The 16,971-nt window shown below is 38.5% G+C and overlaps 1 protein-coding gene across 1 annotated transcript in view; it reads right to left on the bottom strand.

Moving 5' to 3' along the window:
* Positions 1 to 16,971, bottom strand: part of gsg1l2b (gsg1-like 2b) — a 28,434-nt gene that overhangs the window by 4,830 nt on the left and 6,633 nt on the right. The window contains exon 4 of the mRNA XM_084938386.1: positions 2,495 to 2,606. Within this exon, the coding sequence (XP_084794512.1) occupies positions 2,495 to 2,606 (112 nt within the window). The remainder of the gene's footprint in view (positions 1 to 2,494; positions 2,607 to 16,971) is intronic.

Consider the following 16,971-nt stretch of genomic DNA (forward strand, 5'->3'; position numbering starts at 1 on the left):
GAAATACAAATGCAAATCACTATCATATTTTCTGGGACTGTCATGTTATTAAAACTTATTGGAAGGGAATACATGCAGCAATACAAGAGACATTTGGAAGATATTTACCTTTGGAAAGTAAAACTCTATTATTTGGACTTATGCCAGAAGGATGGACAAAGAACGATAAATACTTGTTTAATATTTTACTGGCAGCAGGCAAAAAAGCCATCACAAAAAAATGGCTTTCTTCAGAGAGCCCAACTATAAACATGTGGATGAACATCACATTGGACATTTACAGAATGGAGAAAATGACAGCAGATGTGAACTACAAGAGGGACCTGTTTGTATCACGATGGAAGAAATGGATGGACTACATTAGAAAACGCAGGCCAGTTTTTGCTTTTGCTTTAGATTTTGACTTTGTTAACTACTAGAAGACTAGAGGAAATATTAGTTACATTAATGGAAATAAAAACACACTCCCTATATTTATTTATTTATTTTTCTTTCCTTTTTCTTTTTCCTTATGTGTTTTTTATTTATGTTGTTTGTTGTTTCCTGTTTTGCTTCTTTTTCTTTTCTTCTTCTTCTTTCATTCTTATTGTATGGATATTTTAGTTGTTTAAATATAGAAAAAAAGAAAAAAATATATGTACTGAAAGATAGCTGAAGTTGATGGTATTGTATAGTGATTCTAAAATGTCAATAAAAAAAAAAGAGGAGATGAAGCTTGAGGTAAAGAGGAAGAGGACGAGGTGGAAATGAGGAAGAGACAAAAGCAGAGGAGGAGGACAGAGGCATAATGAGAAGGAAATGATAAGAATATACATGTACTAATGCTAAATAGCTGGAGCTTGAAAGAGCTGTTTGTGATCTTCTAATTAAAAGTAAAGTATAAGGCATGCAACGTATATCTCTAGCCATGAACATAAAACACTATTATGCTACTGTGTCTACTGTATTCAAGACGGCGGTGCAAGATGGTGGCTTCCAAAAACTGGCTCTCTTTTCTTTGTAATTTAGTGATTTGATCCTAAATTTACAAGAATGCATAAATTATGATATTTATGAGTAAAAGATTCTTTTTTTCTATAATAAATAACCACCAGAAATTATGTACTATGCTGATAAAAAACTTTCTATGTGCTTTCATCGTGTTTTTGCAGAATAAAAGTCCAGCCAATGTGAAGGAGGAATTGTCCTCCTGGTGGCGCTGATTCATCATAAAAACCCTGCAAACCTGTCTGCTTTATTGAGGCATAATTGTTAGTTTAACCAGGAATAAACATTGAACTGATGAGGTTTAACTAGAGCCAAACCCATTTGTAGTCAGGCTGATGTTACTGGCCAATATTATCTGTGTGCTGATTTATCAACATTAGTATTTATAGTGATTGATAAATACAAGCTTTCCCACTAGCACCACAGAAAAAGAAAAAAATATTGGCTAATCTGTTGAAATGTTTGCCTTTCAAATCACCGAATACTGGTATCAGTATTCGGTGATTTAAAATTCAGTATCAGCTGGGCTCCAATTCTAGCACAAAGCAAACAAAAGTTGAGAAAAGAACTGCAATGCATGGTTAAACAAAGTATTACATATTTCTGCTGTTCTTCATCAAAGATGAAATAACCAATGTATAGAACATTTTACCAAATCATTTCAATGCTTTGTGAGGACAAACAAGTGAGGACTCAAAGGGCCAGGTGGTGAAACAGTGGGATAAGAAAGAAATTACTACAAAGAATGTAATGGGAGGGAGCAGGGTAGGAGAAATAGAGAAAAGTAGGCTGAGAGCAACAGCACAGGAGACACAAAGAGAAAAGACTAAGCTATCTTGTAGAGTGGGCTTTTTCCTTTATCCACTTAACAAGCTCAGTTTTTGGACCTGTGATTGCAGCAGATGAAAAGACTGAAAAGTAGGCTACAACTGAGGTGCTGAAAGGTTCAGTCTGGCCCACAGATGGCTTTGCAAACTGTTAAAATTGCATAGAAGCAAGGCATAATTTGTGGACAATTTACTGTACCAGGAGTCACAGGACCGCCCCTGTAAATGCTCATGTTTGAAGTTTAACAAGCTCACGTATGCTCACGGCAGTGAGCAGAACATAAATGTTCAAATCCTAAATGTGACAGAAAAGGAGTTTCATGCAAAAAACATCTTGCAGTTATGTCCTTACACATGGTGTTGCACATGGCTGCATGACAATGTGTAATTTATAGATGTGCTATCTGTACAAAACTATGATTAGAAGGAATCATTGTTGAGTTACAGTCAGTTCACCGATTTTGCTACAAATAAATTTAAAAAAGACGTTAGAATTTAATACTCTCCAAAACTCGGCTTGGAGTGACTCACAAACCTTGTTGATTTTTAGATTATATGTCCGAACAAAAACTTTGAAAGACTTCCAGAAAGCCTGGAGAATTATTGTTCAAGAGCACTTTAAAAATGACACGAATGTCTGGCTGCTTGGGAGCAAAATAAAAAGAACCAACATCACTCACATGTATGACCAGCTGTAGTCCCACGTCTGAGGTTTCCAGTCCTCTGGGCCCAGACTGACTGTCAGCTGGAAGGCTGTGGTGAACATCATGTGGGCTACCATCCCCAACAGACCTGGACACACACACGTACACAAACACTGATAAATCAATAAGATTTACCCACACTGACAGCCAAAGAACCTGCTAAGTGTATTTCTTGATAGCCACCACTTGATGGCAGTATTGCACAATGTAACACATGACAAGGCATACACGAGCAGCTGTTTGCAACCATATACATGTCAAACACTGCTAATACACAAAGTTTAAACCTCTAAGAACTCAATAAAAAATAGAGCAGAAGAATTTTCTCTAACTACCTCTCAGCTATTTAACATATCCTTTGACCAATCCCAGGATATGAAACCACAGAACTAACTAAAATATTATTAAAAATGAGTATTAATGGTCTAATAATTCAATAACACTGTCACATGGACTGATTAGTCATACTCTGTATTTGCTGAATCTGCATGCTTCCTTCACTATTCATTTTACTGCAAGGGGTACTGAGCTACAGTGAGTCACTGTTTAAGTGAGTCACACAGAGTAGTGCTGCTATCTACAGAATGTATTTCTTTTAGGGTTGGCAAATGATCACATACAGAGAGAAATATTACAGGAGCTGAAATTCTAACTATGTGGCCAGACTAGGCACTGATTCTCTGTTTCTTTACTTATTTCACACATTCTTAAAACGAAATAAATACATAAATAAAAATAGACAAGACTTCACTAACAGCTGAAAAATCAATCAGAAAAGTCCAAGTGGAGCACAAAATGAAAATAAAACTGTGAGAAATAAACAGTGAAATGCAACTTTCAGGTGTACCAACTTTTCTTTGTCTACTGCATTATTATTTTCTTCATTTATTCCTTAATAACCAGAAGAAGCAACAGCGCACCAAGGAACTGGGAACAATACAGAGAACTCTGATAAAAAAGTTTTAAAAAAATATTACATAAGCTGCGGCATTTAAATCACACGCGGTTGTTCAATCTTGGCTAGCCTATGACCCAGCAGGTGCCACTGTTTCTTGTTCTTAGCTGGTAGGAGTGGTACATCGCGTGGTCTTCTGCTGCTGCACCCATCTGCTTCACCTGGTTCATTCAGAGATGCTCTTCTGCGTACTGCAGATGTAACGAAGGGAGCTTTGTTGCTTTCTTATCAGCTCAAAGTATTTTGGCATTCTCTTCTGACCTCTGACATCAACAACACATTTTCTCCCAGTTTCTGACAATTCTCTGTACACCCTGGAGGTGATTATGTGGGAAGCATCCAGTAGATCATAAGTTTCTGAAAGGACCAGGTTGTTGCCAGGCAGACCAGCTTGCCTGGCAACAACAACCCTCCCACCGTCAAAGTCACTTAAGTCAACGTTCTTCTCCATTCTGATGCTCGGTTTGAATATCAGCAGGACATCTTCACCATGCCTACTTACCTGAAACCACTGGGTCCCTGTTACAGTGATGGATTAGTATTTTTGCCTTAACAAAGTGGCCACTGAGTGCATCTCATAAGCTCATAAGATTCGCTCTGTCACACCAAACACATCATATCCTCCTTCTCTACATCCATGAATCCCAAACTGTCTGTCTGATGTACTCATTTCTAATCTTGTCCATCATTTCCAATGAAAAATTTAACATCTTCAACTCCGCCACCAGCTCCTACTTTTGTCTTTTTGTTAGTGCCACCATCTCCAACCATATATTACAGCAGACCTAACTAGTATCTAGTAACTTTGCCTTTCACTTTTGCCATCCTTGTGTCTGCACTTTGTCGGTGTTTTAAACCATTCATTGAAGAGAGCTTTTTGCTGTGTTAGTGAGTAATTAATGTACTATTTTTCATTAACTAATAATTAATTATAAACTGGGTGTATTTTACCGTTTTATTTGAAAACATGGCACAGCTACTGCTCCCAAAGCAGCCTCAGTGAGCAGCTACTGCTAAAGTAGGTATATTCAGGCCCACAATTTCCCATGATGACAAGCTGACTCACGAGGTGAAAACAATACCATCCACAGTGCTGCTGCTGCTAATAAATCTTGCAGTAAATTTCAGAATACAGCAGTGTTGGTGGAGTTATTTACTTTTGCACGTAAGCAGGCTTCTGCTTGGGAATAGGATCAACTAGTGCAATGAAAGACATAAGGCATAAATATGGTAATTACAGCCAGTTATTGTTTGTGAGATGAAGACCACGAGAGTCAAGGGGAAAATAGAGAGAGAATTCATTTTTCCCTAAACCCTGTTCCCTTTAAGCTTCTGTTGCTAGGCATGCTCAGCTCAAGGCCAATATGCAATTTACAAGGAAAACAACAAAGGTTTTTAACTAATTGTAATTTTTACACTACATTTGAATCAAACAGTTGAGTTACACCAGCAACACACTGGTGAAAAACATATTTTGAAGAAACATTCATCCATCCAGTTTTGGCTGCTTATCTGTGGCTGGGTTGTGTTGGCAGCAGTGGAGCAGAGAAACCCAGACCTCAGACCTCAGGTAATGAGGGTAGGAGGGTAGAGCTGAATTTCTCCCAGCACTGCCTTATTCTCATCTGCCTTTAATCCTAACTAATCAAATGTATTAGAATATAAGCTGTTTAGCATCTTGGTACCATTTCCTGTTACATCTACCAGTTCAGCTTCCTGTGTACTTCAGGCATAGTTTATTTACAGTAGTGCAAACATATCTGCAGGATAAAATTTTCTGCTGTGGCAAATGTGAGAAAGAACAACTGTGAAAAATATTCCAACCTGATTTTGTGTAAAAAATGGAAAACAGCAAAGGTGTTAAAATTGCCTATCTTTGTGCAAATCATATTTAATATTTTTTTCTCTTTATGAATGGAAAAGATGGAAACAAAAAGCACGCTCTGACTTTCAGCAAGATGGATAACACTGATGGGAGATTGTACTGAGCTGGAGAAGCTAGTAGAATAAAAGATAGCCCAGACATTACAAGACATCTCCTATTTATTTACACGCTTTTCATTATGTGAAGAAATCTCATGCTCAACAGGCGTGCTTTCATCCTGTAATAGGACAACTATTGTTTGTTGGAGGTTTCAGCAGCCATCAACTGAGTCCAATCCATATATACCAAGAACTGGGTGCAAAACGTAAAGTAGAGATTAGCAGCATCTTCCACTTATCCGGTATACTCTTTGTCCTTTCATATTCTTCCCGTCTCTTCCCCTCATTTGCCTCTTGCTTGGTTTTCTGTGCTTCGCTTCATTTATTATTTTCATCTTTGCACCTGATTTTTTTTGTGCTGGATTTTGCCTTGCCCACAAAACAGCACAGGAATAAAAAGCTACGGATTTGTAGCCTACCAATCCGATTACCACATAAGCCCCCCCCCTCCACAAATCCCTGGGCCGAACATGAGTGCACCAGATTCAGTACCAAACACCTAAATTCTCATCTCATCCCTATCAGAGCTCATGTTTATTCCTAAAGATATGACAGTGCTACATTATCATAATGTTATGCAGATCAGAGGCAGCCGTGCATCAGGATGAGTGGAACAAATCGCAGTTCCGAGTCTCAGCACGTTCTGTCATCTGGAAATTATGCTTGTTCTCCTAACACAAGGTCACTTTTTTCCAAAAGAAGTCAATACATGCCATTGCAAGGTTATTTATTTTTAGTGTCAAAGCACTTAACATATACAAGCACCCTCAGAGATGTGACGCTTTTGATCCAGTTCAGCCGTACAACATCGAGAAAGCAGTTTTGCCTAATCTGTGCTGCAAAGCTCTCTCACAGCCAACAGGGGGCACCTAGATTTTTTTAAATCTGTTTTGTCATTGTGCACAAGCTACAACTGAAGTCTGACACTAAGGATTATTTGTCCTTTATCACGCTGTTTGGAAAATGACCATTCATCCAGTGTACAAAAGGTGGTTGAGCTTTTAATCCTGCGTTTAGAACTGCATGAGAAATCTGTCATACGACAAAGCGGATATGAAAAAAGAAAAAATACATATGTTTTTGTGGCTAATACAATACTGGTCACAGGATATGTCAAACTTTACACTTTTCATTTTTCAGCATGTCAGACCTATCAAATTGTAGCAACAACATCAAACTGCAAGTAGGGGCATGTCATTAATCTGCAATGCTCTCATGTGGAAGATTATACACAAACAATATTCTTTACTCAAAGTCACGAACACACGAAGAGCAATGAATAGATTTTTTCTCTCTCGTGGGGCATTATGCCTCGTCTAATTCCAGTTGGCTGAAGAACAGTCTTTTTCTGAGTATCTGGTCAGAACATCAGAAACAGGATGTCACAGTGTGATTTCATACAAGAACACAGCAGAATTATTTTAGTACAGACCGAAAAACATTTATTGTTGAGAGATATTGCGCAACATATTCTCTCGTATTGGAATATTTGTAAATAATAGAACCACAATACCAAAAAGTTGGAATAGTGTATAAAGTGTAAGTAAAAAAAGAATAAACCCAATTGTTTAAACTGATAAATAATATTAGCTTATTGTAATTTAATGGCAGCAACACGTCTAACAGTTTGGTACAGGGACATGTTTACTACTGTGTAGCATCCCCCTTTTTTAACACCACTGCCCTAATATTGTCTGATATAGTATTCTACCTAGTCAACAGTGTTGGGTCTTCTTTGTTTTATTTTTCATTTTGCAATGCTTCAAATGTTTATAGGTTGAAGGTCTTAACAACTTCACTCTTCTACTACAAACCAACGCTGTTTTAATATCTGCAGTATGTGGTTCATGAGAAATATGGCTTGCTGAAATGTGCAAGGACTTCACCGAAAAAGTCAGGAGGATGTGGCATCAATGTGTGGAAAAAAACAAAAAAACGAATTTCAAATTTCAATTCCTCTGACTACAAGAAGAGAGCATTCACAGGTTTCACAATTTTACACTGAAGATCATTATTATGAAATTTTCCCACAACTTATAGACACATGTTCTTGAACAGTGGGACTGGGGCAGCATGGTGACATGGTGGTCAGCATTGCTGCCGCACAGCAAGAAGGTCCTGAGTTTAATTCTACCATCAGGATCAGGATGGGTTCTTCCTTTGTCGAGTTTGCATGTTCTCCCTGTGTTTGTGTGGGTTCTCTCCGGGTACTCTGCTTCCTCCCACAGTCCAAAGACATGCACTTAGTGGGGTTAGGTTAAATGGAAACTCTAAATTGCCCATAGGAGTGAATGTGAGTGCGAATGATTGTCTATGCCTATTTGTTAGCCCTGCGACAGACTGGCGACCTGTCCAGGGTGTACCCTGCCTCTTGCCCTAAGACAGCTGGGATAGGCTCCAGCGACCCTGAAAAAGGATAAGCAGAAGCAAATGGATGGATAGTTCTCCTCATCTTTACTTCTGAGAAGCTGCCTTTCTAAGCTGCTCTTGTTATATTAAATTATGTTGGTTAAAACTCTTTTGGACAGTTCTTAAGTCTTTAAGAAGTCCCCCCTTTTTTCAAACTGGGTAATACCAAAGTACAACCCTGTTTTCAGGTCTTTTTTAAGCTGTAACTCCAGGGTATGTGCTATTTTGGCTAAAGAGGATGTTTTTTGTGTTGAAAATGTAACGATAAGGTGTTACATCTTTGTTAGCTTCTTTACAATGTAAACAAATAATTTTGATTCAAGATGTTTCGGTTGTTTTCATAGTGGGTTGTGTCTTTAGTCATAGTGCATGTTTTGCTGCGTTCCAAATACCTCTGAACTTGGTCTTCCAAAAAAGAAAAACAGGATTTGCTAGGTAGATAAGCTAGTTAGAGCCATTCATGTATCACTAGCAATACAACATATTACTTTCTTGCTTTTAAAACAGCTGGAGCACATTCATGTATAGAGCCTGGTCAGTGCTCTGCATATGGCTTGTTTAGTCAGTCACACACACACAACATTGGCAGTACAGATTAAAGGTTTTACAGTTTTACTTTTGCTCATGTTCAGTGCTTGGACTGTTAACTCGAGGGTTGGTAGGGCTACTCCAACCTTCCAAGTGGGAAATCCGAGTTGAGGGGGCATTCAAGATTCAAATTGTGACACTAAGAAATTCCAACTTATTAAGGAATGTGGCATTAGTGTATGCCTGTGAGTGTGCACACAACCATTTCCCTGCACCACTGTGGATTTTTCACAGGCATGAAACAGGACGACTCATAATATGTCATACATGAGGCTGACTGGCCAGTCAGCGGTCAGGGCTGAGAATCCTGGAACTCGTTTGATTCTGATCTTTGGCTGGTTGATCTGTGCATTTCTACTTCCTTACACTATCACAGCAGCTGCACTAGGTGCCATCTTCTATGCATATTTTTTTTACTGTGCTAATATAGCTTCTCCTGAGCTTGTAGGCGTCCTGTTTTTCTTCAGCATCTAAGGATAGATTAGTACACTTGTAGGCATACAATATGCAGCCCAGCATACAGGACTGAAAAAACAAGTACTGCTGTGTTTTCAGACTTTTGGTATTGAAACTTTTCATTCATAAGTTTTGGTTCTGATGACATCCCAACTACTAGCCAGCATTCACAGGCTTGTCACTAGGTTACACATACTTGGTGAGCAGATGATTTCTCTAACATAACGATTGCTTTACTCCACTGACACTGAAATATTTGTTCTGTCCATATAAAACATCTGCAGTCCTCCAACATAAAATCAAATTGTTACTTCTTGTTATATTTTGGTCGTTTCTTAAATAACTACAAGTTCATTGTGCCTTAAGTAGCCAAGCAACACATCCACGCACACTTTAGTACACTAGGCACCAGAGATGGGCAGTAACGCGTTACTGGTAACGCGTTACTGTAATCCGATTACTTTTTTCAAGTAACGAGTAAAGTAAGGGATTACTATTGCAAAAACGGTAATTAGATTACCGTTACTTTCCCGTAGGAACGCTGCGTTACTGCGTTACTAAAACAGTGATTTTTTTGCGAGAATGTCTCATGACAGTGACTTAAGCCAGTGCGACGTTCGTGAAAACAGCTGTGTGCAGAGCAACAATGGATCATATATCGAGTGGGGAGAGAGTATGAGCGTGCAGCGTTTAAAGCGTGGAAGTACTGACCTTACTTTAAGTTTGATTCCATAAAAAGTGACAAAAACATTAGCGTCCGTTGTGCGTGGGAAGAAAACTTCTTTTTACAGCGAAAAAACCCCTAAACTTCCAAGCAAGCACCAAGTGCGCTACGACGTAATGGGAAATTCACAGAGAAACTCGCGGATTCTTCCACTGACCGCTGCGGCACACCTGCACCAGGGCAAACCTCCGCCTACCCCACTCCTGCTTTACAGGTGAAAATAGAGCAACAGGACCGCTAGTCTTTGACTTTATTTATTTTCTGCTGTGTTTTACTTGCATCTATTTGAAAGACTGAGTGTAAACACAAAAAATATTTTATATGCTGGAATGTGCAGAAAATAGGTTTAAATATTAAACAAATTTCTTCCAGTCAGAGAATGTTGCATATAATTACATTTTTGCTTGATGCATAAAGTTAAAAGATTAAAACTAATAAAACAAGTTTTAAAAAGGGACTTTTCCATTTGATTACATTTTGTATGATGGATTATGTAGAAAAAGTAGAATTGGGCTGAAAGATCTATCGCTTTATCACCTATTCAGGTTGTAAATAGTGTTTTTAAAAAGTGACTAAGTAACTAAGTAATTAATTACTTTTGAAAATAAGCAATCAGTAAAGTAACAGGATTACTTTTGGGGGGAAGTAATCAGTAATTAGTTACTGATTACTTTTTTCAAGTAACTTGACCAACACTGCTAGGCACACACTAATTTAAGAAATAGAAACAGAAAGTGGGGTTATCTAGCAGATGTTTGTCTCCATGTCAGAGATAAGTAAACTTGTTGCTGCTGCTGTGCCACATTTCTCTTGCTTTGGAGATCAGTTGCTTTAAGCTGCAGGTATTAAGACAAGGTGCTGGAAGGTGAAAAAAAAAAGTTGTTAAAATTGAGAACACGCGTATTACCGGTAAGTGTTGTTAATCTAATCCGCCAGAGCATGTGTTCTTTGAAGTAGAGTTATATTTTTATGAATATTTTATTTCATATTTATTTGAGATAAAACATTGCAGAGCAAGGTGAATAGGAAAACTTGAACATTTTCAAAGGTGTTTTTTAGTTTTCAGAGAGGTCTCTTTATGTGCTCTTGTCAACTGAAGGCATGCAAAGTCTATGTTTTGAACTCCTTTCATCTATATGGTCCAGTGGAAAAAGCCAGAGTTTCAGATTTTGTCTTGTGTATAGCTTTCTCATTAGAATGAAACTTTGAGGCTCTTTTTGTTTGGGCAGCATGAAAAAGGCAGAAAAAAGCTGACAGTTGGCAAGTTAGAGTGTAACACAAATGGAGAATAGAGAGTTTGGAGAAACTTGCTTTTTTGAAAAAGTCAGAAAAGATATGAAAGACATGATCTCTTTCATATCAAGAAAAATTGTTTTAATAAGCTGTATTTAAATGGTGCATAACCGTTTTGTTTTTTTAAATAAACTGCAATGTTTAAAAAGATTTTCTAAAAGTAATGCAAAATATAATTAAAGGAATACAAATGCTTTTTTGGTTTTGTTTATGAGAAACATGTCACATTTTTCACAGATTGTTAAGTATCACCTAAAATAGCTCCAGATTGCTCAGTATTTCCTTCTGTCCCCTCAGGCTCTTTATACACTAACGAGCAGTAGTCTCTGTCACACACAGTACAGTTAGCATGACCACTCTTACTATTGGAACAAATTGGCAGTTCCGCAGGCACCCGCTATTAAAACCACAGTTTTTATTTTTTTAACACACACTCAGCACAAAAACTGAAGTTTTTACTCACATTACTCACATTAATTACCCGAATGCAGCTCAACTTAAGTTCATTCCTCACATCAAAGTAAGCCTCGCTTTCTTTTACTTCCCCAATACGTCTGTTTTTCATCATCACCTCACACGCCTCATCATACGTCACATAACTGACAGGTGTAAAATAATTTCAGCTCAGACCTCATTAACATAACATATTCAGCCCATTAAAAAGAGAAACAAACTGTTACAAGGACACTAAACCGTTGATGTTTGAGAGCCGACAAACTGCAACAAAAGCCGTAAAAAAATTCTAAATGATTTTGTGTTTTAGAGGGATAAAAACTACACTCACACTTGAGTACCAGCCTCACAGATTTCACCCCCTCTATTTATGCAAACAGCTCACTTCTTCAGACAGCGAGCCATATATAAATAAAACATGACACATACGGCCTGGGTTGAGAGTTCATTCGCTATCTTACTGAACGTTACAGCTGGCAAAACACTGGGGTAAGTGTGTGAAAACACAACTCCTGAGTTTAGTTGCAGGAGAGCATGCTAGGTTCAGCTCCTATCAGGTGAAAATGAAAAGATCACAAGACCACAACAGGATGACTGAGTGATGGTCAGTAGTTTTTCTGCTGTGATAGACAGACCCTGGAAAAGGTGTCGACCTTCAGCCTGCCCCTGCCAGTAAAATGCACCAGAAATAAATAGAAGATAAAATCAAATCATCCAGCATCGTCTACATCCATTTAATGTAACGTAATGGCTTTTTAAATGCCAATTACTTGGGCATTTCAACACTGGAGGCTGGGGGACTGACTCACATATGGATCTAGCTTCAGTTGGCCATTAAAGGAACTGCAGATTTTGGCACTTTTGATTAGCTTCATTTGTCAGAGATTCCCATTTGGAAAGGAGATAATAAAGTCTCACGATTCACAGTGATGCACAATCCACAACGACACAAAAGCAAACTGTCAATATGATTAACAAGTGACAAATAAAAAATCAGGTAAATCTTAGTTATCTTTTCCATCATATAACATCCTTGCTACAACGTTTTAAACCTTCACCAGTTTTTTAAACTGACAGTAGGTTTGGAGGTGCATTTTCTCACTTGAGTCTATGCCAGGCAAAAGATGGTCACCTGAACTCAAACTTTAAAGGCTTGAGCAGAGTGTTAGTACTGTTGCCATCTTGGTGATTTTAAAATGAGGAGTGAGAAAACTGATAACCAGAGGAATATGTAAGGTACTGATCTGAACTGATCAGGAAAATTCTTACTAAGGTCAAAGGAGCTGAAGGCTGTTTTTCCATAGACTTCCATATAGCTTGATGCCTTTTTGAACATCCCCCCCTGCTGGCCACTAGAAATAATGCATGTTTAAGACACTTGCATCCATCTTTTATATACAGTTTGTGGTGATTTGAATGTAATGGCAATGTAGGTTTGAAGTAATTGTGATTACAAGCAGGGTGAGGTGGTGGTGATGTCATGACGATAAATACGATGCATTACCCATATCACTTTTGTACAAATTTATTTGAATGAGAACTTTCAATTTGCCTTTTACTTCTTTTTTTTGGTAAATATTCCAGTTTAAGAAAAAAAGTAGGTCATTCCCAGTGTATTCATCTGCAAAAAAAAGTCATATAGGATTAAGAAGGCACCTGATACACGATATGAAGTTTAGAGGACACTTAACTAGTAAGACAATAGCTCCGTCATTGCCTCATACAAAAGAGAGGATCAAAAGAGAACTTGGGTTACTCTGTACTTACCCTAAAATCAAAGCAACAGTCAGACTAGGAATCCAACTCTAACGTCAAACTAATCAATATGTAGCCTCAGGCTCACCACATATCCATATATGTCTCTTGAATGAATTTCTCTAGACCTTCTTGGTCTCTTAAAGTTTTTAAAAACTTTGCCTTCTGATCAGGGTCCTTCCTGCACAGACATAAAGCCGGATTCTTTGAAAAAGACAAATATGACAGAAAATTTGATCCAAGCAGAGACAAAAACCTCCTTCTTGCACCAATTTCCTACAAAATACATTTCACTAAAACAGACTATTTGAACAAAAGCATCAATCAAAGCAATGTCTTGTCTTAGAGTTAGATCAAAGAAGTAAAGTTTCTTTGGGTTTGAGCAAACGTAATATTTCCATTTTTTTGTAATGCTTTAGGACACTGCTCTGTATCCACATTGTTCTTGATAGAGACTCTCCTTGTCGTGACCTTTTATCAAAATGAACAGATTTTCTTTCCTACAGTAAGAAAGTCAGTATTGGGCATTAAAAGCATTTTAAAACACCTTTTATTCTGGTTTTACTGGTGATTCTATACATGCAGTATTTATGTCCCAGTGACCACTGAAATTACAGTTAATTTAGCTAATTAATTAAATTAGGTTTCAAGATGTCTGCAAAGTTAAAAGCTTGATGCAAGGAGAAAATGTTATTGTGGATCTGACCAACTTATATGTTTAAGTGAGTCATAGGTAAATTAGGTTAAGTGGCTTAAAAAACAGAAAGTAGACTAGAATGACAATGAGTGAAAAAGCAGCCAATGTCCACAGGAAAACTTTGAAAGACCTTCAGAAAGCGTGGAAAACTATAGCTCAGGATCACTTTAAAAAATTACAAGAATCTAAATCGTTGTCAGTGTGGTTCTGGGAAGGTCAGGAGAGAAGTACAACAGTGAGTGTCTACAACCATCTATGAAACACAGGGCAGGCTTTCTCATGGTTCTGTGTTGGGGATCTTGATAAAACTGATAAAATTATGAACACAGAAAAGTGCCATCAGAGTTTAATCCACCATGCAAAACTATTTGGAAAGTATCTGATTGGTTTTTTGTCATGCTTTTTTCAGCATGACAATGAAACACAGAACAGAAAAACACAAAATGAACACTATCAGTCATGGATTTGCCTTCCCAGTGCCTGAATCTCAACATTGATATTGAAGCAGTGTCGGATCATTTTGACAGAGAAGTGAAAAAGAAGCAACCAGCATCCAAAGAAGTGCTTTGAATGTCCTTCAAGGAGCCTGGAGAACTACCCTGAAGTCTACTTCAAGTCTGTTTCATTTAGAAGAAAGCTTGAAAAACAGTTCAGACTGTTTATATATTGTTATCATACAGCACACACACACATATATATATACACATCACGAAGATGGCCCCAACCGACCACGTGCTCAGTGAATACCTCAGGCAGTAGAAACCCAAGAAAGAGGAGGAAGAGGAGGAACCATCATGGAAGGACGGCCCCTGCACGGTATGTAGCACCGGCAGATAGAGGAGGTGGCTGATATCCAGAAATCCTACCAGTGGCTGGACTGTTAGACAGCACAGAGGCACTAATCACAGAAGCACAGGAACAAGCTCTGAGCACAAGATCCATAGAGGCTGGGGTCTATCACACCAGGCAAGACCCCAGGTGCAGGCTGTGTAAAGATGCCTCTGAGACAGTCCAGCATATAACAACAGGGTGCAAGATGCTAGCAGGCAAGGCATACATGGAAGGCAATAACCAAGTGGCCGGCATAGTATACAGAGACATCTGTGCCGAGTACGGACTGGAAGTCCCGAGGTAAAAATGGGAGACGCCCCCAAGGGTGGTGGAGAATGACCGAGCTAAGATCCTGTGGGGCTTCCAGGTACATACGGATGAAATGGTGGTGGCTAACCAACCAGACATAGTGGTGGTAGACAAACATGAGAAGATGGCCGTAGTGATAGATTCCCAATGACAGCAACATCAGAAAGAAGGAACACAAGAAGCTCGAGAAATACCAAGGGCTCAGAGAAGAGCTCGAGAAGATGTGGAGGGTGAAGGTAACAGTGGTCCCAGTGGTAATCGGAGCACTAGGTGCGGTGACTCCCAAGCTAGGCGAGTGGCTCCAGCAGATCCCGGGAACAACATCGGAGATCTCTGTCCAGAAGAGCACAGTCCTAGGAACAGCTGAGATACTGCGCAGGACCCTCAAGCTCCCAGGCCTCTGGTAGAGGACCCGAGCTTGAAGGATTGACCTTCCTGTTTTCCTCATAATATATCAAGAAATGAGCAGTGCTCAAGACTTTTGCACATTACTGCATTTCGGTTTATGAATGGATTAAACAAATCCAACACATCATGCTAATTTATGACGTTATCATGTTTTAGGCATATTTCAATAAAGCCAGACTAGCTGTTCACTGCTGCCTCAGGTCTTTAAATTAAGCAATGCTAAACAATATGTGTTTCTAGCCAGAGATGAGAAGAGTACTGATTCTTTCATGTCACTGACATAACAAAAGCTGGTGTGTTTCACAAAATGCTAACATATTTTGGGTGAGCTGTGGATCAAGTATAGCATCAGTTTTACTCCAGGCCTACAAGAGGCTTTTCTATAGTCTAACTAGAACTGCCCGTAGTTAAAGAATAGATACAGTACACACATATGTTACAACCTTTAAGCATTAAATAAATTGGTCAAAGTGTGGACCTCGGTTTTACAGGTTGTACAATTCTTCAGCCTGTAGCCTTTTCAGTTTTTTTAAAAACACATTTTCTGAATTTGACCTGTCAAAGCAGCAAAAAGCTGTGAGTCACTGTCGTGGAGTTGAGTATCTTTCATTGCTGAATCACTGCCCAGAGTGTGGTGGTCGGGATCATTTTCACAGAGTGGATTAGAGAGAAGGTCATTGTTAATTCCTCCACCGAGAGAGGGAGGCAGACTGCAAACCGGCTGGAAATCTTTTCAGGGCTGAGAGGCTACAACTGGCCTGAATATATGACTGGATAAACAAGGAAGCAGAACTAAGGACTCAGTGGTTTTAAAGTTAAACAGAAACGGAATAAAATCAGTATATATCTCAAGCGTTTGCTATAGTTTTCTTACAGTACTTGGCAAAAGTGTATATAAAGCTTGGATAAACGTTCCTGCAGTAAATGTTAATTTTTATTTTGGGGTCCTCTACAGGGCATGACTTTTCAGTTTTATATTGGCAAAGAATGTGGTGACTTTATGGACAAGGAGCCTAACATCAATGCAATACTGTCACTATTCATTTGGTGCATCGGTATGTAACCAAAGTCAGGTGAAGTTACAGGATGCTGTCTTTTTGTGCGTTATATAATGCTGAAAAATACATTCTTGAGTGCACAGGAGCTGCCAATGCCCCAACAGGACCTAATAAAATTTAATAGTAACCTTGCCATTAATGCTAATAAGGGAGGTTAAGAAAGTTTCACTTTGGAGTTTCAGATTCTCATGCTATCCAATGTAATCGCGTGCAAAAATAAGGGAAAGGCCCTTGTCCACAAAAAACAAAATGTGGTTCACGATAGTTTTCCACATTTCAGCACTATAGCAGTCCATAAATATTCTGTTTTTGCAAAAACTTGCAAGGTAGGCTAACTTCCTCCTCCTTAAATAAATATAAACTTAATAGTTTAATGAGTTGTAAAAAAGGAGAGCATGGCTTAAACCACGACAAAAACTGACTGAAAAATGGCTCGAATTCAAATTCATATGCTCTTCTTCATAGTGCAAGTTATCAGCGCATTTGATAACAAACCTGGCTGTCAAGTCTCTTAGCAATAATCAAACCAGAACA

Source organism: Perissodus microlepis, chromosome 8 (genome assembly GCF_051167445.1).
Source record: "Perissodus microlepis isolate ML-2025 ecotype Zambia chromosome 8, ASM5116744v1, whole genome shotgun sequence".
NCBI lineage: Eukaryota > Metazoa > Chordata > Actinopteri > Cichliformes > Cichlidae > Perissodus > Perissodus microlepis.